This window comes from Serinus canaria, chromosome 6 (assembly GCF_022539315.1).
Source record: "Serinus canaria isolate serCan28SL12 chromosome 6, serCan2020, whole genome shotgun sequence".
Lineage (NCBI taxonomy): Eukaryota > Metazoa > Chordata > Aves > Passeriformes > Fringillidae > Serinus > Serinus canaria.
This window is the reverse complement of record NC_066320.1, coordinates 20,464,456-20,487,047: the sequence shown is the minus strand read 5'-3', so window position 1 is coordinate 20,487,047 and position 22,592 is coordinate 20,464,456. Positions and strand designations below refer to the sequence as shown.

At 36.1% G+C, this 22,592-nt stretch overlaps 1 protein-coding gene across 1 annotated transcript in view; it reads left to right on the top strand.

Moving 5' to 3' along the window:
• The window catches only part of KNDC1 (kinase non-catalytic C-lobe domain containing 1), a 57,055-nt gene that overhangs the window by 7,270 nt on the left and 27,193 nt on the right, over positions 1-22,592 (top strand). The window contains exons 3-6 of the mRNA XM_030241097.2: positions 926-984; positions 15,015-15,161; positions 17,292-17,409; positions 17,753-18,774. Coding sequence (XP_030096957.2) covers positions 926-984; positions 15,015-15,161; positions 17,292-17,409; positions 17,753-18,774 — 1,346 coding nt within the window. The remainder of the gene's footprint in view (positions 1-925; positions 985-15,014; positions 15,162-17,291; positions 17,410-17,752; positions 18,775-22,592) is intronic.

Below are 22,592 nucleotides of genomic sequence, written 5' to 3'. Positions count from 1 at the left end.
AAAGCTAAAGTTATGATGATTTAGAATTATGATGAATATGCTGTGCCTCTGAACATACTATTTTTTTTCTTCTTCTTGAGAAAGGAAACACACTTTTTGCATGTCAATCATCCTGACTTCCCAGAAGGATAGATTAGGTGAGTTGGATATGTATGTGGAGAGTAGGCTTTTTAGTGGTGCTCCTGTTGAATTCCTTGATGTTCTTTGCTGGGTTCGTGTGATGTAAGTGCAATGTGATGCTGTGTACCTCCTTGGATGTAGAAACAGCATCAGACTCTCATAAGATGTTCTTTTCTTCTTTCCACCTCCTTACTCAGAATTGGCTGCTGCAATAGCTCAGTTCTCTGCTCAGCAGCACATGCATGGCAATTTACTTCCTCTAGGCTTTTATTATAAGTAATACAAACTAAGCAGAAAGGTCAGAGTTCTAAGCTGGCCTGTAGATGAAGAAGCAATTAGCAGTTCAGGCTGGCTTTACTGCTTGAACCCTTATCACCCAAGTCTGTAATGGAAAATAGTGAGTAGAAGTGTCCAGGTAATCAAATCAAACCTCTAAGCCACAGCTGAGCCACACCAGCTTAGGTGATAACTGGGTCCAAACATAAATGCCTGAAGGCAAGAAGTGGTTAGACATGTTAAATGTATTTCTTAGTGGGTGTTTAATCTGTTTTGTTTCTTAGTAGGGAAATTTTGATACTTTCTTGGAGAAAGCTTGAAAACAGCACTTTTTGTTTTACTTCCAGCACTATAAACATGGATAACAAGTTCTTTGTACAGTGGATTGGAGTGAACCAAAATACTGGTATACAAAGTTTCTTTTCTATCAGATAGGAGTGTGTCATTACATTTGTATCATCAAGTTTGTTTGTGGTTTTTGTAAACAAGACTAATTTCTAATCTGGCATGTTTTCTTTTGTTTTCAAAGATGATCCAGAAGGTGCCTTTGTTCCACCAGAATTTGATATCACCGGTAACACTTTTGAGGCAAGTTCATAAATTTATCTGTAAAATAGAGGGGGAGGTTAATAGTTTTAGTACCTCTGGCAATACCAAATGCTCAGCATTCTCAATATATAATTTTATAAATTCTAAACGTTGTGAGTAGTAAATGGTGCTGTTTAGATATGTTTTGTGAAAAAAAAAGTAAACTTAAAATGCCATATTAATTTTTGGCATAAACATTTGTTCACTAACTGTTAAAATGTGAGAATCTATTTTGGCTGAATAATGTGTTACACTAAACCACAGCTGGCCTATATTATGTTCACTGGTACCCTTCACTGGTTACATTGGCTTCTTTGGGGACTAGCCATGACCTTTTATGACTAAATATAAAATTTGTTTGCTATCCTCTTCAATAAAATAATTCAGGGAAGGGTAATCAACAATTTTATCTTTGATTTAATGAAGAAACAGATTACTGTCTGTTGCTTTGCAATGCACAAATGCTCTACATTGTTAAATTAAATTAGATTTAAATTGTTTATACTAATTCATTAGCCTCCCAAGTCAACCATCTCATTGCCTGCTACAGGAGCACTTGCTTACTTAATATCCTTTTTCTTAATACACTATTTTTTCTGGCAGGTATTTTTAGATAATTCAAATGCTTTAAGTATCAACACATTTAATTCAAGGTATATTTTAAAAATCTAGTTCTTTATATTTTGAAGCAAATATCTTTTGCTTTTTAGAGTTATAGCCTTCATAGTCATGTTTATAGTTCTCTGTTTCTTGATGAGGGGACGCAGTGGGGAGGATGAGGAGAAGTGAACCTTGGAAGTGTAAAGTACCACATGTTAAATGAGAATGATAAAGCAGGAAGGGTGGTAGAATAGAATATGAAATAGTGCAGTCTTTGAAGGTTAAAGAAGCAAAAATTCAGAAATTCAGTTGTTTCTATCCTTTATTAATGTATCTACATATGCCAGCAGAGTTTTAGTGATTCTGTGCTCACTCTCCTTCTCATCCCCATGATGGTTTTTGGGGAGTCCTTCTTTGTGAACAAGGATTGTTAAGAGGTGGCCTGCATTCCCGGTAAACTTGGTGACTGTAGAAGCCTTTATATTTAGATGTGGTTGAAGAAAGTGAGACCCAAAGGTGACTGGGTTTTGTTTCTTTCTTTTTGTTTTGCTTCTGAAGCTGTACTAAGGATTTTACATAAATATGTTCTTCATCCCTTAACAAGCTTCCAAGACTTGACCCAGAAATGCTTACAAGGTTTGCGAAATTATTTGCTCCTTTGGGCGACTTTGATTTCCCCCAACCCTTTTTCCTTGCCTAGTAGTTGCTGAACTTGTCTGCATAAAGTAAATAGATACACTGAAAGAGGTGCAAAGATCAAGGAGATGGAACAAGGTGAAATAGGAATTTGGGAAGACTGTGGTAATACTAAGTGACCTAAAATTTTAGTTCCATCTGATAGACAAAGCCATTGTATTTCTTTTGGATAAAACACATCTGTGTGTAGATCTGTTGTTTAACTCTTCTCTTTCAGCAGCATGTACAGGCCTGCTAAGCCCCAGTGAATCCCAATACCAAGCACAGCACAATCAAACATTCAGTGAAAGCTGTTTGAGTCAGGAGTGGCTCTGAACATTGACCCTTTTACTCCTTTTGTAAAGGTCAGTGAAGGTACATGAAGGTGTACATTTGTGTGGAAGAAGCTGACATGCTCTGCCTTGTCTCTTGTGATGTGGGCTGAGTGCACTGATTTCTGTAAGCTGCTGCTCTCTCTTCATCTAGCAAGTTGGGAAGCCTTCCAGGGAAGGGAGACCAGTGCTATAACAGTGTCCTGTTGCCTCAGCTGTTTTTCACTGATCACCCTAGAGCCAACTTCTGCCAAGGATTCCATGGTGATCTCTGCTTGTTTTTACTTTTGCAGATTCCAAGACCTCCAATAGGTTAATGCTTATGTACTTGTTTCAAGGGTTTTATAATACTGTCATCTTTCCAAGTTGGCCATTTCCTTCTTGGTGCTAATACTTCAAGTTCTTCTCTTTTCCAAAAGTGTTGAGACTTTTGTCTATCCCCTCACCCCTATTACAATCTTTTGCTATTGCAATAGCAGAATAGTAGTGCTTCGTATACATCTCCTGGCTCGTTGTGCTTTCTCAGTATTATGAAGTTCTTTGATTACAATAAGCTGCTCTTTACACAGGGGTGTCAGGTGTCTCATATTAACTGCTTGCTCCTTCCTTGGTGATGACTTGACTTGGTTCTTCTTGGAGTTTTGCAGCTGCTTGGTCTGCTTTCTTTAGAACAATGGCAAGTAATGTTTGTATTGAAACTGCCTGATTTCAATATAAAGAGAAAAAAATTTGTTTTGGAACTACTAATTATGTTCAGGATGATCTTTGATAGCTGTTACTTTATTCTCAAACTTGGCTGATTGAAAATAGTTATGTCAGCCAGAGATTTTGCTTGATTTGACTGACCTATTTTATGGCTTCTAAAATGGATGCACACAATGAGATCTGTATGGCTACTGTATGACTTCTTCCCCTTAAACTCTTTTATAAAAAATCCTTCAATTAAAGCTACAGTTATTTCAACAAGAGATGTTTTGTTTCCTGCTTGGTGAATTACTGATCCAGACCTCTAATGGTATTGTGACTCCAGACTAATTAGTTGCTAAACTTAGCTGGCACTCACAAGCACACAAGGGTAATAGACACAGGAAACAAATTGAAATGCATTACTGTCCTGGTGTCTGAAACAACACTATTAAAGATGTCAGTTTATAGTTGGAATTTCAGATACCTAGAGATCTAAAGCTTTGTCCAAATGACAATGCACAAGACTGAAAAGTAATTGATTTCATGTGGTTGGTTTTAGAGTTGTGCTTTCTTTCTTGACCTGCTCTCCATTTGTTAAGCATCAGTTACTGTTGAGAGCTGGAAGGTGAAAACTAGTCCTTCAGTTTCAGTATCAGGGGTAAAATAGATGTTTTAGAGAGAAACATGGTTAAGAAGGAATTAGCTGTGAAAGGGGCCTGTGGTACCAACAGTGAAGTGCAGCTGACCTTTCCATGGTGACTTTAGTGCTGCCACAGTTCCATCCTCTGGGCTTGGAGGAAGGATTGCAGTTTCTGAGGAACTGAAGAGACCTTGAAATAACTGTGTTGCTAAGTAGTTGGAGTGGCATCAAGTAGGGCAGTTCTGGAATGTTCTCCTCTTCCAGGTGTTTGCGTGTTTGTAGTACAAGAACGGAAAGGCAGCCAAGCAGGTACTGCTGGGCTCTAGGACAGCACTAAACTAAAACAGGGAATCGCCTGCCTGTCTGTTCATGTTATTTATTTTCCTCCAACCGTGCTATCTCCTTACAGAGTTCCATTACCATTGTGCTCTTGTAAATGTACTGTTAAGAAATGGTGCTGAAAGGAGAGAGAGAATAGGAGTTACATACTGTAACTGCCAAGAAAAGGTGAATTTCTGTACAGTACACTTAGTGTCATTCACACTTCTTTTCTTAATGCAGATGCAGGCATGTGATATAACTGTGCTCTGTAAATTTTCAGATGACTGAAGCTGTCACTTGCCTGCATTGATGGAAATATCTCTGTTTCTGCTTTTCCTCTAAGCTGGACATTGTGCCTGAATTTGCTATTGCAAGTATTGACCATGTCTTTGTTCTCACTGAATCTTGAGCTAGAAGTCCATTAGAGACATCTGGACTATAAAGACTAGTGTCTAATTTTATAATTTTCTACTCATCATACTGTAGAGAACAACAAAATGTGAATTTTTCTGTTCTTCACAGATAGGAAGAGGCTGAGATGCAAAAATACATATTTGAGGCTTCTTCTAAAATTTGCCCTGATTTTGCCTTCTAAATAGGAAGAACTTCAGCTTTTTCCTGATCAAAATGGTTCCTATTTCATTTCTTTGCCCTGAGCAGTACAGTGTTAGACTGTGAAATTTGACCAATGGGAGGCTCAACAAGAATAGTTAAATATTGTTGAGTTCATTAATAGCCTTACTTCTGTCACTACAATACAAGATTGCCTCAGGTTAAAAACATTGGCTGTCTCAAACCAGTTTCAAATAGCTATTTGTCTGCATCACAAAACTGCCATTGAGTCTCACACAGAGGTTCATTGATGTGGAACACCACATTTCTAAGATATGAGCTTTCAGTGAGATGAAGGACCGATGTCCACCATGTGTGAGCTTGCATTTATAATCTTTTAATAATGTGGCTATTCAGTTTTGCTTGTTCTAGTGAACCTTTGTAATAGAAATCAGTGAATTTTCACTCTTGTCTGTTTTTTTTTTTTTTAGCTAAGGGAGATTGGATAATACTTTGTTAATGACTTATTTCAGTATTTTGAGGTGATAAGATGCAGTAGTTCAGAAGCCTCAGTGTGCAGCAGGATTAAAATCTTCAGAAATTAAAAGAACTGAAAAAGTGATACAGATTTAAATACTACCTTGAAGAGAAGGATTGGTTACTGAAGGGGAAGAAAGTAAAGTTCACATTGCCTCTTTTTCTCATCTAGAGCTTGTTCTTGCTTTTATCTATCAGGACAGGAGTGGGTTGTGCTGATCTCTCACCTGTGAGAGAAACACAGCTGGAAGAGACTGAATCCTGTTGCTATCTTTGTTAGAATGTCATGACTGTCATCTTGCAGTTCTCAGTGGGCTGTAGTTGATTTATATTATATAAAAAAAGTCCAAGTATTTCAGCAACCTTAAAAAATAAACAAATGTACCTGAAGTGGTAGAAATGCTGCAAATAGAAAAGATATAAATACAATGTTATTACATTGTTTTTGAATACTAAATTATAAAGATTCATATAGCTTATTCCTATGAAATGTGACAAGGCAGTTGGAGTGATAAATGTATACATACGAATATTTTATGTACATATAAATGCATGGGTTGAGGTTTCAAATGAAACATAGTGTTCTGCAGAATAGATAAAGAAAGGTTTAGGGGGGTTGGGGTGTGTGTATGTGTGTGTGTATATATATCTATATATATACATATCTATATATATATGTCAGGCCTACTGAAGAAAACTCAGCAGACAGTGTCATGCTGCAGTATTTCTCAGTACCTGATCATTACTAACCTAGTGCTCATGTCTCAGCTGTTGGTCCTTCTCTAAATGTGAAAGCCTTCTTCTTTCTCCCAAATCCAAACAGCAGACAGTATAAAGAAAGTCTTGTCTTTGTGAGCTTGCTAGTCTTTTAAAGCAGTAGCTTTGAATACTGTGAGATTATCTCTATTGTTCTATTTTTCTTTTGCTCTCAGTGCAGGATGAAAAAAGATGACTTTTATATGCTCTCTTAGATGGGTTTTTGGTTTTGTGTTTATCTGACGGGGGAAGTAAGTCTTTTGAAACACCTAGTGCCTTTTTTCTTTAATTCTGTTTCCCTTAGTTTCATGTAGCCTCCCCTTGAGACTAATTCTATCTAACAGCAGCAAGGCTTGTCATCAGCAAATGATAACTTATCTCCTCCTGTAGTCTAAACCATTCGATCTTCTGTGTGTTATTTAAAGCTGTCTTTTCCTTCAGCAACAAAAATAAATTACTTTCATTTGTTACGTCTGCCTCTGCTGTGCTATAGAAGAAAAAATGGAATCTTTCTGTTCTTACTTTTACATCACCATCCCAATTGAGGTCCCTTTCAGGAGCTTAGGACTGAGCAAACATCCTTTAGATGCTTTAGTTAAAAAAAAAAAACAAAGTTAAAAAAATTCCATTGGCCTCATTCTTCCTTTTGTTTCTGTCAGTCTTTTTTTTTTTTTCCTTTTAATGCATCGGCTATCTTAAAGTTTATAATTTGCTTACCTCAAAAACCTACAGCTTGTTGCTTAGTACTGAAGTTGGGGTTGCAAAGTTGTCATATTGGTCTTGGCATTGTTAAAGTTAAGATATATAATTTTCCCCCTAAGATTTCTGAAGATTATGTCCTGATGTACAAAAGAATTTTTAAATTATCTTATTTAAGAATTTTTATTTGGAAAAGATTAGGAGTGAAGAGAGAACTTTGTGTTCTCTCTTAAAACAGGTGGTTTTTGTTGTTGGAATTTACTTTTTTTGAAGCCTGAAGGGTTGTGTTGGATAAATTTGTGGATAGCTTCCATTGTGGGCAAAAAACTATGGCAAAGAGGTTGTTTTCTCCTGTTATACATGCAATGTCATGGTCTTCTTAATGCTAAAGATGCACGAATGTTTTGGATCAGTTGTTTGTCTCCAACCTCTTCTGTGTAAACTCATTAGTACTGATACTTTCTCAGCTATGGATAAAGTTGTCTTCTTTAGTCCTTTTTTTTTCCATCATTTACTCCTCAGAATGTTTAACAATGCTGTTGAAATGTAATCCCAAACCTTTAACAGCAACATGGAATTATTCCTTATCACTACTTCATATCAAAAGACTCCTCTTTCATTAATTTTTTGTCTGTTTTATGTGGATATTCAGGATGCTAAAAGATCATTGCTATTCTGGATCTGGATAATTTATACTCCCTGAAACAATGGCAATTAATTTTTACCATTTGCACAAACCGAAAGTAGAGCCATTTCACCAGTGTATGAGAACATTTATAATACCACTATTTCTGAAAGGTTCGGGAAGTGATTGACTTAGAAGTAGATGGTAGATGCCTTCCTAATCTCCAGATAAAGTTTCAGGACTAGTTCAGTTTTCCCTGTGAATTAGATGGTTGTAGAGGATTAGGTTGTTAAGATTTAGTCAACAGAGCCTTCAGGATTGTGACAAAATGGTTGTCACTCACATGTCACTGTCTTTAGTTACAGCATTTCAGGAAACCTTAGCAGAATAACTGTGAACATGCTTTTGAAGCTGAGGATAGTGTCTCTTGGGAAATGTATTTAGTGTGACTTAAGTTTTCTTAGATAACCTTGCAACATGTTGTGAATTAATCTCTTTGTATATGCAGACTCCAGGTTTCTCAAACTTTTCAGTCCTTTCACCAAGTTTAAAAATAAACAAAAACAGGGAAAAAACCCACCCAAACAAAAAAAACATCAAAACCACAAGCCAACAAACAAACAAAAAAAACCCAAAGCAAAAAAAAAAAAGCCCCACAAAACAACCAAAAAGCCCAACCAAACTTCTTTCTCTCAACTGTAATACTGCTTCTATGCTTGAGTAGAGAAGGAGCAAGGTTTACTCCTGCAGAAAACATTCCCCTGTGAAACAATCAAGCTACAAACATTACCAGTCTGAAATTAGCCCCCAACCCTCCCTCACCAAATGTTTACATTCCTGTAATAAACAATGAGAGCTACCTACCTTGGCTGCTTCTATCACCTCCAGCTGTCTTTTGGAAATTGGTGTTTTCAGTGTTGTCATAACAAGATATTATGCAGAGAGGTAAATACAGAAGTGTCTCAGCAGCTTTTTACATTTTGCAGTTCATCTTCCATATGATCCTGATAGGGGAAAAAAATGGAAATCTACATAGATTATTTTGTTAAGGAAGAGTTAACTGGTTATTGTACAGTAATGAATATTTTACATGTTAGAGTCTGGATGTCATTGATTTATGTCATGGTAAAAGAACTGGGATGCTATTCTAGTGTATTGGCCCATAGTGTTCTTACCTGAAAGTGCTGCAATTCAGTTTTTTACTTCCAAAATCTGTAATAAGTATCCCTCCATACAGAATGATGTGAATACATTACTCAGAGTGACAGACGGTAGGCACCATCTCTTAGGTTTAAGATAAAAAGAATGTAGGGACTTTTTTTTAATAACATACTTCAGTACTATGACTAACATTGTATTTGCTATAAAATAAAAAAAATCCTACACAGTTGAGAGAAGACAGAGCCCGTCTGCTCAGCATGCATATAACTGTTTCTCAGGCTTCCTTGTTTCTATGACTACAGGGAATGTGTTGTGTTACCTTAATTAAGTGATAAATTAATTACCTACAGCAAGTAACTTAAAAGTAAGGAGGTTAATGGCTGATAAATCATAAGGAGAGCTGTGACACATGAAACTCTGTTTCAAAGGGAGTTTTTTAAAAATACCATTGTTCAAGAAGTTTTAAAGATAAATGTGAGTAACTTTTGCTATCTAAACCTCTGAGGTCTTCAGCACGCTTTTTTTTTCAGCATTCTTCCTTACCTGTCATAATTATACTTATTCATACAGGAGAGGAGTCAATTGGTGTGCTACTCATCTGTGTTGGGGTGCCTGATCTTCGTGATTAAGGGAGCCTAAAAGTGGGATAGAAGTGTAAGAAACCTGTTCTTAATTTGCTTCTTCACTCTGCAAATACATGAGTAATTTTCTGCAAATAGCATGGTTTAAATTTGCTCAAGATTCTGGGCATGTTCATCTTCATGTGACTTCCAAGAAGAAAATGAATCTTTACCAAGATAACAGTCAATGGCTTAAGATACATCTGTTTTTAGTACAGTAGTTAAAGTAACAACAGCTTTTTGAAACTGTATTGAGATCCATTTGAAAAATTTGGGGTTTTTTTCTTCATTTCTGGGTATATGTCTGAATTGACAGTATTTCTTTTCAAAGTGATTACTACTGTAGATTCTGGCAAATTGCTCTATGGGCAGCAGTCAGCAGCGCCATATGGAAAGCCAAATCTGTTGCTGTTAAAATAGTGTTTGCAGGTGCACAGAGACTGTTGTAAATGGATCTTATGATTTATTAAAAAAAAAAAAAATCTCCTGTCAAAGAAGACCTGAAAAGAAACCCCTGAGGTTGGTCAAAAAGTATGAAAAAAAACCTGACAAAAGAATGAAAATCAAATCTCTCAAAACACAGAAATGCTACCTGAAGTCTGCAATGTTTGAAAATAAGATGCAAAAGAGTTTTTCAAAGAAAGCTATAGCCAAAAAGCTATGTAATTTTTTGGAACATGTTTTAATCTTGTAGGACCTTCAGTAGCTTCATACATTGCAACTCTTCTTTGTGGAGAATTATCAAAAATTTGGCACAATTAAGAGTGTCAGAATCGACTAGCGACCAACCTGACAAAATTAGCAATAACATAAATTTTCAGGACCAGATGGTGAAACAGCATTTGTAAAAGAAACAGTTACTTCATGTAATATTCTTTAGCTGGAAAACAATGCCCTGAGGGAAAAGCTCTGCTAGAAATCTCTGAGGTGTGCTGTGGCAGCAGCCATGGAGTGTGTCAGCTCTCAGAAATTAAGAAGTTGGTGGCAACAATGAGATGTACATGGGTGGATTCAAACAAAATACTGCCTTTTTATGCTGTAAAATGTGGAAATTCTTGCTGCAAAACATAGATGCAAAAAGGTTGCATGTGGCTAACACTTAGACAAATTAATGGAAATAAACAGTTGGCATGAACTGTTACAAACAAGAAGCCTGCAACTATAAAACTAAGATTAGGGTAATTTCCCAAGTAGTGTTTCTCAGTTCAAACTGGATTATATAAATAGAGGTCACCAGAAGCCAGAACCAGTAAAATGCAGGGACTAGGTAACAAAGCCTTGCTTGTGCCTTGTAATATAAACTGATGACCTGATGTTTGCCTAACAACATATGCAAACTTGAAAGCTTTCACTTACTTCTGTTAGGTTAGTTAAACGACAGTTTGAGAGTTAAAATACCTGCAGACTGCCTGTGAGAAAATCTAAACTGTAGCTGCATTTTGGGCCCCATTTTTTTAGAAGTCTTTTGGGGAACAAGTTTTTTTCAGGCAAGGTTAACTGTATTTAGAAGGGACAAACTGTACGTTCCAGTATTTGTTAACCATTTCAAGCTGGACTGTATGTTTTGTGAATAATCTACAGTGGCTGAGCCCTTCTCGCACTCTGCAGACTAATTATCAAGGTACCCAGTGTGCCAAATGAACATAAGGCTAATTTTTAATACAACAACTTCCAGTAATTATAATTATGCAGAAAGTCATTTAGTCCATTTTTAATGAGGGAAAGTATTGAAAATAATAGATCTATTTCCCTTTAATTTTCTCACTAAGGGATATTACTGACTTTCTTTTGCATAAAATTAGTGCATTTTAGAGTGACTACATAGAAAACTGACATAGGTAAATATTAAATGTTTTCTCCCAGTAGTAATTTTCTAAAGCATTACCTTGAATTTCTTTATAAAACTTTGAGGTTTAATATCGCACTGAAGCTTTCTGTTATGGAACCCTTAAATGCTTTGAATTGTGAAAGGGTGGAAGTAGCTAAATCTGTGCAATCTCAGATAAAAAAGAGGAAAATATGCAAAGTAAAATAAGGGTCAGATAAGAATGTCAAAACCAATTATGCAATTTTGGTAACTTGTCATTTAGTCAGAAATATTTTTCAGGAAGTATTAGATGTATTATGGCCTGTCTTTTTCAGTTCTTTGGAAGACCTACAATTCTGAACTTAGTGCAATCTCAATACAGAATATAAATGGCCATTATTTGTAATTGCTACATGCTTGTGCAGTCACTATTCAAAAGCTCTTTTGTCAGCTTTTTCCTGTAGTGTTTGTCTGCAAATAGGAGTTTCTGGAGAAGTTCAGTTCTTTAGCTCTGTCAAGCAGTAACACAACAACGCCTCTGTCACACTCTCTGTGTAGACTTGGAGCCTTTACTTCCTCTCCTGATCTTTAGATTGGCAGATTTTAAAACTAGAGAAGATCATTATTGTTCTCTGATTTCACTTCCTTTAAATGATTATAAAATGACATGCAGAAAGGCAAGTAACTTTTAAGTAGAACTTGTAGAAGCCTTTTGGAATATATTCCAATCATGATAGAGAATTATAACATGATGGCAGAAACTTTCCTTGCCCTTGGTAAGTGCTTCCAGTACTTAGCCTGATCATTTTTAAAAAATGTAGTATCTTCACCTTTTGAATTACCTTTTTGGTTTTTTTTGTCTTATGCCTTTGTGTCTTGGAAACCACTCTATTATTAAAAGTTGCTTTGATTTGAAGCTACTTGTGTGATCATAACCTTCAAATTTTTCTCTGAAATATGTGAGCTCCCTTGTTTCAGCATGTTGCTGAAAGAAGGACTTCTATTACCTCAAATCATAATTACTCTCTTCAAACATCTTTTTTCTTGTGTTGCCATTGGGATTGTTAAAGGGCATGTTATTTCCATAATGGCCTTCCCAGTAATGCATACCATAATGGTTTACCTACAATTCTTGTTATGTTTGCTGGTTTTGGGCTAAGAGGGTATGTATTCTCTAGGATCAAATCTGTAGAGCTGGTTTCCTAATGTGACTTCCTCCCTTTCTTCCCATCCTTTCTGAAGCTGACAGTGTGGTACAGTCTTGCTGGCATGGTCTATATGTTTTTGTAGCAAGTGACATTTTGTCTTTAACTCCTGAGCCTCCTTAGGAATTTTGAAGAGACTGTTTGGGTTTGTTTGGTTTTTCTTTTGGATCTCTCTGGAAATGCATGCTATTTATCAGCTATTAAATTATTACCCTGTAATGAAAAATGCTCATTATTCAAAAAGTTTTTTCCTTATCTACATTTAAAACAAGTGGGCGTGAGGGGTTTTCTTGGGGGGAGTGTTTTGTTGGATTTTGGTTTTGTTTCTTTTTTTGTGGTGGTGGGTTTGTTTGGGGTTTTTTTCAGAAATTAAGGAAAAAAGCCCTCTTAATAATTTAATGAAATTCCTAACAGTCAATTCAGTCCCAGATGAAAGTTTTTTACCACCCTTTCTTATTTATTACTCTCTATAGAGCAGACTGAAAAATCTTTAGCGTGCTTGTGAGATTGCTTTCATTGAGAGCAGTCACTTCTAGTAAGTGTTAGGTATTTTATACTCAGGAATTTGCTTTATTTATTGCATATATCCATCTTGCTCTTCTTTCCCAGGAAGTTAAATTTTCTTCCTAAGCCCAGCTGTGCAGTTAAGTAGAAGCTTTTTGATGCATTATCTTGGGGAACGCCCCACCTAGTGGATGATTGTAAACGCATTTTCTCATTGCTCCATTAGGACACAAGGTTATGTTGGATTACCTTAAATATGTTTATATGTTAAATGTTTACTCCAGCTCGGGAAACTGATTAAATAGCTGGGTTTTCTTTCCCCTTTTATTTGTGGTGTGACGGTGGTGATGTTTGGGGAGCTGGAAGAGGGGAAAGGGAAAAGAGGGATTTACATGAAAGAAGTTTCAAGTAGAAAAAGGTGTCCACATTCCCTGTAACTGTTTTAACACAGAAATTAGTTACAAGCTATGGTGCTTAAAATGGCCATCAGCAAAACTAGTTTTCCTGCATGTTAGAGGAAAGGAAGTACCTTAACAGAGCAACTTTTAGTGTGTTGGGAAAAAAATACCTTAGTTCAGTTTTTTTTCCATCACCTTGTTAGTGGACTATTTGCTCAGGCTTCATAGTTTTGTATCCTTTTCCCAACGTAGTTTGTTTCATCTTACAAAAAAAATCATTCTGGTCTGTCAAGGGTGTGGATCAGTAGGGCTGCTGCCACTGAGTGGGTTATGGTAGTTTATGTGGCGCAGGGAGTGGGGCTAGGGTGAAAAGTAAACCTTACTTTTGGAATAGATGAATGACCTTCATTCTTTTTCTAAATCAAAATAAAAATCATAACAGTTTCTGTCTTACTTCCTCTGAGATTCTCAAAACTCTTCAGTTATCTCTTCTGCTTAATGATGAAGTTGTATAACAGTGAAGAACGTGAGACTGAATTTACTGCTTTGGAAAAAAAATTATCTTTTCTGTGTAGATCAAATGGCATATAGTCTGCCTTTCTGACACTTGTCCTAATCTTGATGTGTCCTGAAAATAAATCCGAGCTTCAGATCCAGCAGCCAGCACTGGTTTATGTGTTGGTTTGGGGATGTCATGGAGGGGAGTGGGGAAGAGAGGAATTGTCCAATCTCACATACACAGCTCTTCCAGATGTTACACTTCCCTTCATGGAGGTGTCCTGCCTCACTAAAAAGTAAATCTAAAAACATACCTGTGGAAAAAGTACAATTCATACTTTAGAGACAAAAACACATCTTAATGATAAAGTTAAGGGTGGGGGGAGGAAGGAAATGATTTTGACCTTCAAGTAGTCTTCTTTCTAAGATAAGAGATGGTAAAGTATGTAGCAAAGGCATTAAAACCAATTTAATGTACAAGTGCAGTCATTATTCTATTTATGTATGTCTCTGTAAACCTCAGAGGGCAGTGTTCAGTACATTTGAATTCCTGGCTATGCTGCATCACCATTGAAATGTTTATCCAAACTTGCACTTATATTTGCTTATAAATGTTACACATTTTATAAATATGTTCTATGAATGGAATAAAAAATACAGGCCATTGTGGATAAAATACCATTGCTTAAGCAGATCTGAAAATGCGTTTTTAATTTTTTTTCTTTTTTGTTTTTCCCCAAGAAGCAAGATACTTCTAAAATTAAGAGGTAGCTGTGTTGTGTGGGAAATCTACTGCATTAGCACTAGATTTTAAAAAGTTGCTTGTTCTCCTAACCCTAACCCATCACGAGGATGTGGGCTTTGAGAGAAGCAGAGGTGGAAAGTATGGAGTATTTTTAAAAACTCTTCAATAAGTGTCTTCAGTGACAAGTGGTATTATGCTGTATTTTCTCTGGTCCTTTATGCTTGATAGCACTCGTAAAATATTGCTATATAGAAAAAGGTTTTTTCCAAAATAAGTATTTTGTTTCCCTGCTAAGAGGAATGTCACTTCAATCTCCCTTCAATCAAACTTTTTGGCATGTTTCTAACTTAAACAATACTTACAAAAAAACAGGGTTCTCAGTTTTATATTTAATTGTGGCCTGGTATAATACTTGTAATACTGGTTATTGATGGGGGGAAAAAGAGTTCTTATTGGACCCCACAAGATTTCTTTTTGTTTGCAGCAAGTATATCTCCCAAAGCAGGTCTGAAGCTGGTTTTGTTCACCATGTTTAAGTTAAACCACCCTTCCAGTAAACTGTTACCTTAAATTTGAAAATAGTGTAAGCTTGTATGATCTTGAAGTTTTTGTGGCAGGACAGAAAGAATTGGTAACATATTTAATGTCTTTTTTTCAAATTCATGCAGGCACACATCTATTCTTTGGGTGCAACACTGAAAGCAGCAATAGAATATATTGTAGAACCTGAGACAGAATCAGAATTCGGACAAGATCTGCATACTCTACTGGAACAAATGCAAGAAGAGAATCCTGAAAATAGGCCAGATATTGAGGTAAAACAGCCCTACATAATTTTTTGTTTTAAAAATGTTGATACTAATGCTTCTGTATGTGTGCTCCTTTATCTCTATTTATCTCATTAATATCTGTAATTATCAAGGAGGTCTTGATAAGCAGTATGCTCAGGTTTTGCAACCGAGGTCTTCTCTGCTTCTGCAGAAGTTCATCCTTTTTCCCATTCTAATGGATATACAACCTGAAAAGTAGATGTAGATGTTTGACAGTGCTTGGATTTTTAAGAACATTGTGTGAATACACTGATATATCTAAATTTTCTCATTAACTGTTTTCTTCCCATTTAGTATTTGGTTTACAGAGAGACAGATTGTCAGTAGAAATAAAAGCACAGCCATTGTGCTGTGAAATGAAATTTGTGTAATAATGGGATTGCATTTAAGAAGGGGATGTAGGGACCCTGCCCCAGAAAGCCTCTGTTCCTTGGCATGTTCAAAGCACTGTTGTTCAAAGCATTACTACTAACTAGTTTTTCTATAAATACATAAAGGCTAAGATATGTTTATTGGATTTTGTATTTTATTCCATTTAGCCTCTTATTTTTCCTTTAGCTGTTAGAAAGAATTTGAAACTATATAGGATTTTTCATGCAGATGTTTTCAAAGAATTTACATTCTAAATGTTGGTTACCTGATAGAGTTATTTGACATTAATGTGCAAAAGTTTAATGTTTTTGCAGACTATGAGAATGTAACCAGAGAATAACAGTTGTGCTATGTGACTTTTCTTGGATTCAGTTCTTCTACTTCAGAATAGTGCTAGCTACTTTTTTTTTTTTTGGGGGGGGGGGAAGGGGGGGCAGTGGTGTGGGGAGGGTGTGGGTGTTTCATTTTCCTGAACTGATAGTATGTTCTAAATGGTATAGCACCTATGATCAATCCTTTGCAGAAAGAGTGCTGCAACAGAAGAATTACCACATTCATTTTTATAAAGTAAAAAATATTGGCTCCCTGGCTGAGGACTGCCCAGGCAGGAGGCATACCTGATATGGAGGCTGCTTGGTCAGCTGCTCTATTTCTATTCATTTACTGTTAAGTTGTCAGAGGAGAGCTTGTATAGCATTCTCTCATCTCTGAGGGTTGCTGACTATTGAAATAATTCTGAAAATCATTGGTCTTAGGTAATATATAAGAGTCACTTTGTGAGTATGTTCTTTCTGTTCCACTGGACACTTTCTAGGGTGAACAGAGTTGTGGGAGCTATTTGGAGGGAAAGCCCCTAGACTTTTCTAGGTATTTTGCTAGACTTCAGCACAGCTGGATACCTGTCTCCCTTTTTTCTATCCTTCCTCAATCCCATATGTGAACCAACAGGGCAAATTTCTTCCTTCAATGCACAACAGCAGAGGAGCAGTTGAGTGGGAACTGCTGAATGGGAATGTGAGAGCATCTCCTAAGATCTGTATGAGGTCTCACCAGTGTTTATCTAGGAATAGTTACTGAGGGAATGGTGGGATGTATTTAGAAAGGCAGCTCTCTTCTACATCCTGCCCAAAAGGGGCAGGTTTTTAAATGTGCGAATATCTGTAGTTAATGATGTGTGAGACCAATGCTAATGCCATCAGTGGTGCCCAGGCTGCAAATTAGAGATATGAAGTACAGTTACTTTTTGTGATCTGATAATGATTGCTTTTTCTAACTGGGACTATTGCTTTTTAGATAATTGTATTTTGCAGTTTTTAAAAGCTTCAGCATTTAATTTTAATGTAATTTCAGTAATAAAAACATTCATCATCCTGCCTGTGTCACTGAATTCAACCGAAGCATTGGCTGTTTAAAAAAGTAATCAGCAGTCTAGCTTTTTGCATTTTCACTATGTTATTCATAAAGGATAACATTTAAGATAATTTTTATCAGTTGTTCTTGATGTTTTAACTGTAGGCTAAAACTTGAATTATATTAAATGACTTCATAATAGCCCATGGTAAAAACAAGAAATTAATTCAACCACATAATAGAGACATGCAGTACAAAGAATTGGAGAAGAAAGACCTCCAATGTAGCATCATATAAATTCAGATGTACTGTGGGAGTTAACATCATTCATGTTCGTTGAAATTCACAAATCTATTCATTATTAAATAAGTATTTAACATTCTTTTTCTCCAGAGCATTTTGTTATTATGTGAAGAAAAAATGAAGATTGCTTCATCAAGTAATATTTGTCGAAGCTTGTCTGCTGTTGGAAGAAGAGTTCTTTCAATTGAATCATTTGGTGCTTCTCAAGGTAACAGTAAAATGTATTTAGTCTAAAATTTCAGATTGTCTGACATATCTAATGATTTTTCAGACTATGTGATCTCCTGTTATAGATTCCTTTCTAGATTACAACAAATCATTATTAAATATTTGTGGATTGGTGATGGGGAAACAGTGACATGCAAATCTTAATTAACATAATATGCTTGAAGTGTCCCTTATGATTCAAAGTTATTTGTTCAGAAATTGAGAATTTGTGTAACATACTAAAGATATGTAACAGCAATGGCAGAAAAAGCAGTGTCAGATTTACAAGGAGAGATTAGGAGGTTTAATACACATTTAATATAAGCATCTGTTTTTGTATCTAGATGTCTGTGATAACATGTGGAAGGGAAGAATGTGTCAGAGGAGTTTGGGATCTAAATTATATTCAAATGAGAAAAACAACATTGCAGGTGATTCGTCTGCAGTGGAAGAGGTGACGGCTGCCTGTCATAACAACTCTTCTGTAGTTACCATGGTGACTGGCACAGAAAGTGGTTTAAAGGAAATGCAAATTGATCTGGATAATGAGAAAGCTCAACATTCACAACTTGCAACTCAAACGGAAAAGAGCAAAGAAGAGGACAAACACGCAGTGTATACTGACAGTTTTGCTAGTGTTGCTTTGGATATAAAATCATGTGTTATTGGCCTGGAGAGAGATTGCCTTTTTAAGAAAGGTTCTTTGAGAAAAATGAAAACCTTTCCAAAACTACCACTTGAACTTGCAGATGCAAATAACTTTTTTACTTCTGTAACCAACAGTGGACCACTAGATAGGAAAAATCACTTCGTAACACAAGAGTCACTACCTCTAGACAATAATAATGAGGTTACTTTTTCAAAGGGAAATCTCAATTCGTTTGCTGCCAGTAGTCCACCAGAAATAGAATCAAAGAATCACCAAGTTGATGATCGTCATTTAGAAGCACCATGTGTATGCACACAAGTGTCTGGCTTGAATCTAGAAGAACATATGTCACTTATCAATGGTAAAAAGATAGGTTTTTCTTCATCTGATCACAAAGAAGACTCTTCTGGTGCTACCTCTGAAGTGCTAAAGCCAGCTGATATGCTAAAAGGCCCAAATCAGTCAATTGCTGGAGCAAAAATGCTAGACAACTACATGGTGTTGGAAGACTGTTCTGAAACTTTTCAAGGGTCAAATGAAAATTATGTACCACATTTTAACAAGATGGATTCAGTATTAACAACAAAACCCAGTGGGAACAGACATGGATCAAACCTAATTAGGCCACCAGAATTAAGCAACGGTGTGATGAGTGCAAACAATAATGAAGATAATCTTTGTGGAGGCAGAGGTTCAGAAATCAAAAGTAATGAGCAGGTAGTAAAAATAAAGTCTTCATTATATAGTTGCTGTAGTCACTTATGTGGAGATGAGATGACTTAAATACTGTGTGATTTCTTTCCCCCTTGTCCACTTTAGCATCCCAGAAAATGGAATTTTGCTAGTCTGCACACTTAAGAGTTAATACTGGAAACATGGTGATCCTTTTTTCTTCTTAAATTAAAAAGTAAAGTGCTACAGTGAAATTTATGCTGTTGCAGAATCAACTTCCATTTTATTTATTTTTTTTAACAAATGGAGTCTACTCCCTAGTGTGTTAGAGCAGCATTCCTTAACAGCTGATTGCATTTGTAAGAGAACCAAAGCATACCTGTATTTTTAACTCTTTATGTTACTGTCAATGCATAAATTTCACTACCTTGCAGTGAGCCTCCTAGGTGCTTATGAAAATTGCAGAATTCCTGACTGTAAACCTGACCTCACTGAAATCAATGGCAATATCCCATCAGCTTCAGGAGGATAGAGTCTGCATTTTTTTTAATCTTCCATGTACATTTAAGTTCTTGGAAATTGTACATATGCTATATTCGTTCTGTGTTCTTAAATTGCTGTCTCTGTTTGTTATGTATGTTTCACTATAGAATTTAAATATGTGCACAATATGATGGATATGTTGTCTCATGCATTAAGTCTTTATAAACAGCCAAATAACAGAGGGAGAATCTACCAGAGTTTGTTGATAGATGATTGTAATATGGTCTCCTCTCTGCTCTAATTACATATCTCAGGGTGGACAAGTTTGGTCTCTGACTAGATGGTTTTCTTTTGTGCCACACTCAGAGGTGTCAACAATCCATGTGGTAGGAGAGCTTCTGGCTAAAACTGCAGGGTTGTTTATCTTTCTCCAGCTTTGTTAGGGCAGGAGAAAATTGAGCAGCACAAACTTCACACATTTTGTTTCCAGAAATTATTCTTAGGTGAAGATGTTGGGTTTTTTCCTTGCTCTTCTTCTGGCAAGTCAGCCTTGTTCTCCTTGCCTACCAGCCCATCTTACAGCCCTCCCATACAGTGGCACTTAGGGTTATATTCAGTCCCTGTCTGTCCCTCTTTTCACCTTGCCTGAACACCTCCTTTGGAGCACTAACCTAGAATTGTCAGGTGTGTAATGAGCCTTTGGTTCATCATAGCTCAAAAACCAGAGCAAATTGAAGAATCTGTCCCTTTTTCCCTTTTCTGTCTCTTCTCCTTCAACAGATGTGCTTATTCAATTCATAGTTCAGAAGGATGGGAAATGTGGATAAGTACCACATGGCATGGTTTTGCCTTCTGAGGGGGTTATTTGAATCCTTTATTTAGGTTTTAAACCCTGCAAGTGCATTCTTCAGACTCTGAGAAATAATCCATTTATTGTACACACATCCTTTTTTTATCTATTTCTGCCATCACTTATGAAAATGAGTGTAGTGATAGGGGTTCTCTTTTACGGAGAAGAAAATGTTGAAATAAGACCTATATTTTGTCCTTACCAGATTACCAGGGCAAAAGTTTAAGTCTGGATGCATGAAGGTATTTTAGGAAAATAATCTTCCCCAGAATTATAGTTTTCCAAAATTCTTCCATTAAATTAAAAGCTGTAACAAATCTTAATTGCTTTTTTGCAGCAGCACTTGAGACTGACTCACAGAAAAGTAAATCAAAACACGTTTTCATATTTTTCTGCCATTCTTCTAAAGTCTTCTTTTTCTTCAAAAATTTCATCATCCATTTAAATAAAGTGTCCTTTCAGCCTAAATAGAATTTTATTCTTGCAAACAAGTAGCCTCTTATTAACAGTGAAGTTCTCCTTCTCCCACAGAACTCACAGGACAATCACTGTGAATTAGAAAAGGTAACTCTTTTTCCAGGTACCCTGGAAGCAGTGTTGTAATACATAACATCTGAAATGAAGACAGCAGGGTAGTGGTTCTTTGTTATATCAGGGGTTTATAGCTGTCTTTTCAATAGAAGAAACACTTGATAGACTCATGCTCTTCGTTCTCTTTTTTAGTAAATGATTTCAGCAAATGTTCAGGTCCTGCCACAGAAAAATGTGCTATTTAGAAAAATCTTTTTGGTCTTAAACAAAAAAGCAAATATAATAAAATTTTCTTTGATTATTTAACCGCTGTAGGGAGAAAAACCCTTTAAGTATATTAACACCTAGGCTTCTCAAAATCGTGAAATGCTGAATTTCTAGCCTTGTAATCCTTTGTTTTCTGAAGGAAGGTCGTTCATAATTAGTAGTTGTTGAACTGGATAGCAGACTTTATTGTGAGTCTTCTTAGAGAAATGCAGTGGGTTAATGTTTTCAGCTTCTTTTTTTCTTTTGGAAAAGAGATTTTGTTCCTCAGGCTTCCAAAATATAGCAGTTTTTGCCTCTGTGTTACCTCCTGACAACTGAAAAAAAGTCACACTGTGCTATCCCTTACATGACAAAAGGACAACTGCTGTCTCTCTCTCAAGTTCCCATTAGCCAGAATTTTACCAAATACCTTTTTTTTTTTAAGAAAGCCTGAGTCTGAGTTTGTTCATTTACTGCAAAAGCACAAGAAGTGTCAAGCCCCAACTAATGTCATTTCCGCCTTGTGGGGTAAATAGAAAACACCTCAGAGGATTTGCAGTGCTGCCATTTTCTGAGCTCTCTATAACAGATTGGCATGATTGCAGCAAGTAGAGCTTTTAGAATGGTATCTCCAGCATTCCTTTCAATAGTTCATGTTGTTTAGAGAAGGTGTAATACCAGCCCCATCCGGTTGAAGATCAACCTTGTCTACTCTGGAGAACAGACAGTTTTTCTTGCCTGTCAGTACTTCTCCAGTGGACAATATTTTTCTAATACTCAAACACTGCTTCTTATTGTTGTGTGCTTTACTGCTAGTAAGCATTACTAAAAATACTTGCTTGCTTTTGTCTGGCTACTGCAATGTATCTTGTGAGGGTTTTCCTAGTAATTTTTATAGTTTTGCATGCCATAAATAAATATTTTTCACTTCAAGTTTGAGTGGGGATCTTTTATTTCTCTAACCAGTTTCATTCCAATCAGGTGTGTCTCATCTCTAATCCTTTTAAATGCTTCTATGTGATTTAAATGCTATGGCCTTTACATGGGAAGGGTTAATGGAAACCTGGCAAATGCAAGTTTGTTTTCTGTTGGTCATTCATACCCTGTCAAGCATGAGAGAAGTGAAAAGCCATGTAGCTAGAAGCTGACACTTTAACACTGGGGAAATAACATGAAGGAAAGAAAAGTTGTCAGTTCCCAGAATAATATTTGCTAAGAAAAGAATGATGAAGATCTTGCTTTGGCTATTTAAAACATGCCAGCATTATGTTGATAAAATAGATTATGTTTGTATAGATGGAATGCTTTGCTAAATTTGGGGGTTACAATTCCGGTACCAACAATTAAGTAGAAGATCTGTTAAACTATCTTTGCAGCACTGCAAAAAACACATTGCTTTTCCAATAAGTAAGGTTTAAAATGCAGTCTTTGGGCATAAACCAAAATGGCACCAGGATATAGGTGTAGGCAATAATGGCTCATTTGGCTTTTTTCTATTTTCTGATAAAATTTCAATGCTGTGAAAACATTTTCTTACTTTAAAAAATGGGTAATATAATTTGTGTTATGAAAAGGTCTGGTTTAGACATAAAAAAAGTTTGCAAAGAGACATAAGATTATAATTTTGTTTTCTGTTTGGTGCACTGATGATAATATATTAATGAATGTTTAATAGCATTATTAAAGTAATGTTAATGGTTTAAATTAAGTGGACTTATAAATGCTGAAGCTGTCTTGAGCTTGCTTTGCTAAA